Raw genomic sequence first — 4,640 nt, 5'->3', positions numbered from 1 at the left:
AAATATACAAATTTCACTATTATAAATATTATGAATTCATTTTAAGAGTTGACTAAACTTTTATTTTATAGATCTACAAATTTCATTCTATCTAGAATTAAAACCCACATTAAGATTATAATTTTAATTAATTAATAGAAAATTCTTAATATAATTGATAAGACTTTTTGTCATTCTATATAATATATAAACTACTGCTTTTCAAATTATTATAAATATTTTTTTATCTGACAACAATAAAAAATAAATATGATCCAAAATATTGATAAAAATATATACAACTATTTTATAAGCAATCTTTAACAAACCTTTAATACATTAAAAGTAATACCAAAACACATGATGGAGCACAAGTATAAAACATTGTTAGCATCTTAAAAAGGAACTGAGCAACCCAAGATATAAAAACTATTTGATAAGGTGTTATGGGGAAGTCAATCTATTTCGAATTTTCTGGACTCTGTAGGATGTTTATTTTCTCTATTCTTTCAGTAAAAGGAATTAGAAACCGAGGAAGACGTTGGGGGAATAAGAGGGAGATAAAGTTGAAGGAACACTGCCTATTTGAAGAAACAAAGCTAAATTTAGACTAGTAAGGTCCAATGTTAATAGCAGTGTGTAGCGCTGGTCTTCCAGCATACATTCCTTGATGAGCCAAAGCCTCGTTCATTAACATTAATACACTTATTCTGTTTGACTGTTGCACTGCTCTAGAACTTCTATGCCCTCTCACCAGATGCAAACGAACAACGCTCACACTTGTACCATCAATATTTGAGGAAGTGACTTCTCTCCCTCTACTTGAACTCATTATTGTAGGAGATCGATTCGATGACACCCTTTGTCTGCAAATAGGACAATTAGTGTGGGATTGTAACCACATATTTATGCACTCTATATGAAAGCTGTGATTACAGTTGGGCAAAGCCCTAATTTTTTCACTCTCTTCAAAGTTAGAGAGACACACTACACATTCGAGATCTTCATTCATATTCTGTGAATTATATTCAGCTATAGGCAGAGCATCCAACGACTCTTTATCCAAACCGATGTTTTCCATAGTTGGGAAATCATTGTCTGGATAATCAAGTCCATTGCGCCTTGATCGAGCATCGCAGGAATCGATACACAAAGCTTTTATGATGATTACAAGAGCGATCAAAAGGGCTATAGCACAGATTCAATATGGGAAGCAACTGAAGAATCCATTGCTATAGCAAACCAGGAAATTTACAAAAATATGTTTGGTAGATCTTGACGTTGAATTGGGCTTTAATATCATATGTTTTCTCCTGAAATCCAGTGTTGGGAATGTTTCAATTGAAGAAGTTTATGCCGACTGGTTGTCAAGGTCGTTGGGGCCACCGTGGTAGAACAAAGCCATGGTGAGGCATTTACATAAAATATCATATTGTGTGAATCTTTTTGATGTAAGGGTAGGATATCTCTATTTCTAATGAAACAAAATGTGGTTTACCAATTATTCTTCTTAGCAAACTCAATGGTTGAAAGGAACTCTCCGTCTAGAGAATAATTAAAATATGATTTCTCTCTCACTCGGAAATAAAATGTTTATTTAAAGAGAATTGTATTGCTCAAAACGGCTTCACAACTTTGATGACTTCGGCTTGTCCACATTGAATATCAAAATGCCCAGGCCGGTTAAAACTAATATTATGATGAAAATATCCATTAATAATTTTGAATTGTATTTATCTAGAAAAGTTTAGCCATCCACTTATGTTTGTGTGTCCCATCTTTTAAAATGTGTCTTTATGCACCATTGTACTCAATGTATTAAGTGTATTTAACTATTATATTGAACTTGGTTTATTGCAATAAACATTCTTAATCTTTTATTATTCATAATCAGTTTCAATTAGCTGAAGCGACTAGTTTTGTCTTTATTATGTACAAACAAAAAAATGATAGTGGGTCATTATATTTAAGTAATATGAATGCACATTAAAACATGTTGATATGATCATTCTAAAATAACAATTAAAATTGTTATTCCATTACATAAAGATAAATATATGAAATCATATAAATATAGAAAAATAAAATAAGAACCTAGGTATGAATATATAATTAAGAGAGTTGAAAGAGAATGATATACTAAAACACTAGGATCTAGATATATGAGAGAATATTAGGTGAACATGGATATGTCTTAAGGAATTAATGAACATTTCTTTTATGATCTTATAATAAGTATTTGAGGGTTGTTAAGATTCCTTGTCTGTAAAGATCTATGTGTGAATTTTTTATTTCATGGATGTAATAATTTACTATACTAATATGTAATTCAAAACATATATTTTGATTTTTCTTGTCCATCACACTAGTTTATAAACTATAACACAGCACATAAACAACTTAAATAGTAATAGTTGGGTTGATTTATAATTGAATTTGTCTATGATAACGAAAGTATCCAAACCAAAGATAATTTTGTAGTAAGATATTTTTTTAGAATAATTTACAAATATGAATGAACTAGGTTTAATGGTATGCAATAGTGTACACTAGGTTCTAATGCTTGGTAATGGGTTAGCCACCTAGAGGAATCATAAATGAAAAGGGTAGATCTTAAAATGGATTTTGAAAAGATGTGAATACTAAGATATGTTTCAATTGAGCTATTAGGTTTGGATAAAAGTATTAATGTTCTTCCAATTTAAAAATACCCGTGGGCAAAGGAGGAAATTTGATTGAATTATATTCGAGATAGAAAAGAGAGATACCACAAAAGAATAAAAAAGGAATGAGGAAGTTTCAATAAAGTGTTCTAGGAGGTTCACTACAAAAAAAATTGATATTTTACCATTGGAGGCACTAATAGTTACTACAATGCATGACTGCAATGATACGTCTAAGCATCTAATCACCTATATTAGAGGATAATTTTTTTTTATTAGATTGGTAGAACTAGTGAAAAAATGATGACCAAAAGGCATCAATTAAGAAGGAGATTGAAAATAAGAATTCTTGGCTAGAATATAGAATTAAGTTTTCTCCATTGATTGAATTTTTTACTATATACCATATTCTAAACTCAAACTATCAATTATTCAAATACTAATTAATAAAGTGTTTAAGCGTTTAATTAACCTAATATCTAAATTGAAAAAAAATAAAACTTTTAGATAATGTGGTATGTAGGATAAACCTATAGATTGATGAGATAGTGAAATCTCATTTATTACATGAAAGGAAGGAAAATTATGAGCAACAAGCATATCTAGAACTCCTCCTACACTATCAATCAATTTGTACAATGCTATCTATTAAAAATTTTAGGAAACATTATGAAAGATAAACAAGTAAGAGATAAAGATATTATTTTCTTAAATGGAAGCCAAATTTTAGGAAGAATCCCAATGGTGTCAATCATATGGCCAACAAGATGTCAATGAAATTTGTAGCACCTTTCTTTTTGATTGACTGATCCACACCACAAAAAAAGCCATGTCACAAAAAAGAATAGAATAACAAATAGAGAATAGATTAGAAAAAGTTGTTCTAGTGAGAGCTTATAAGAATGCAACGCAAGCTTTATTGATATAGCAAGGGTCTTAGTTGACGAGAATGAGGCTTATTGCATTCCCATCACAAGTTTGAATGACACATGTAAATAATTACAATGGAGAGGCCCACATTTGAAGTAGAAATGATGCTTCCTTGTAATTTTGTGTTGAAAGGAGGCAAAGAATAAACATAGATAAAACAAAGAGCAGAAAGAGAATAACAAAGAAGACAATTTTTTTCTATTGCAAATATTTATACATATATTAGATATATAATCTAATTTACAAAATAGAGCTTCTTCTCTTCTATCAAATAGAGTCCCCTATTCCACATTTTAATTTTCTATTGCTATAGCCATAAACACTAACTCTACTTGCTCTTTTTCTATCTCTTAAAACTACCATGATATCAGTATTATCTTATTATTGCAACAAAGAATGAAACTTTTAGACTCTTCATTTTTTAATATACATTTTATTCAAAATTTCTTCTCATCTATTTGTATACACAATAAGAATAAGGACAACTACAAAAAAAAAAGAATCAAATATAATATGCATAGTGAATCTACAACGAGGATTATAAATAAAAAATTATATTTCAAAAATTATCTTATTTTGAATAAAAGTTCATACATGTGGTACAATGGAGAGCTACTAATAGTTAGGGATGAGAAAATGGTTTATGGAAAATTAAAGGAGGTAGTTGGTGAATAATACCAACACTCCCCCTTAATCACATCTACAATCATCTATAATACACAAAATTTCTCTTTTACACACAAAAACTTTATTTTCCTAATGCCTTGGTAAAAATTTATGCACACTAATTTTCAAACTTGCAATGTTCCAAAAATATTTTTTCATCATTAATCAGCTCCCTAATGAAAGGATACCTTGTCTCTATATTCTTGCTTCTCTTATGAAAGACTAGATTCTTTGGCAGTGTTATAACTAAGTTGTTCTCACAATATATTTTAGTTGTCTCTTCTTGTGTCTGCCTCAGTTATTTTAACAGTCTTCTCATTTATGTTTCCTTACAATTTTTTCTTATTTTATGCTACATGCTCTTCTTCAGTAGATGAAATAGTGACAATTGGTTGTCTATTT

The 4,640-nt window shown here is 29.5% G+C and overlaps 1 protein-coding gene across 1 annotated transcript; it reads right to left on the bottom strand.

Moving 5' to 3' along the window:
- Positions 1–589: 589 nt before the first annotated feature.
- On the bottom strand, positions 590–1,060 carry LOC131057319 (RING-H2 finger protein ATL2-like). Its single transcript, XM_057991464.1, has one exon. The coding sequence runs from the start codon at positions 1,058–1,060 to the stop codon at positions 590–592; it is 471 nt and encodes a 156-aa protein (XP_057847447.1).
- Between the last annotated feature and the right edge of the window lie 3,580 nt (positions 1,061–4,640).

This window comes from Cryptomeria japonica, chromosome 7 (assembly GCF_030272615.1).
Source record: "Cryptomeria japonica chromosome 7, Sugi_1.0, whole genome shotgun sequence".
In the NCBI taxonomy this organism is placed as follows: domain Eukaryota; kingdom Viridiplantae; phylum Streptophyta; class Pinopsida; order Cupressales; family Cupressaceae; genus Cryptomeria; species Cryptomeria japonica.
The sequence above is the reverse complement of the archived record's forward strand: the minus strand, read 5'-3'. Positions and strand labels throughout refer to the sequence as shown.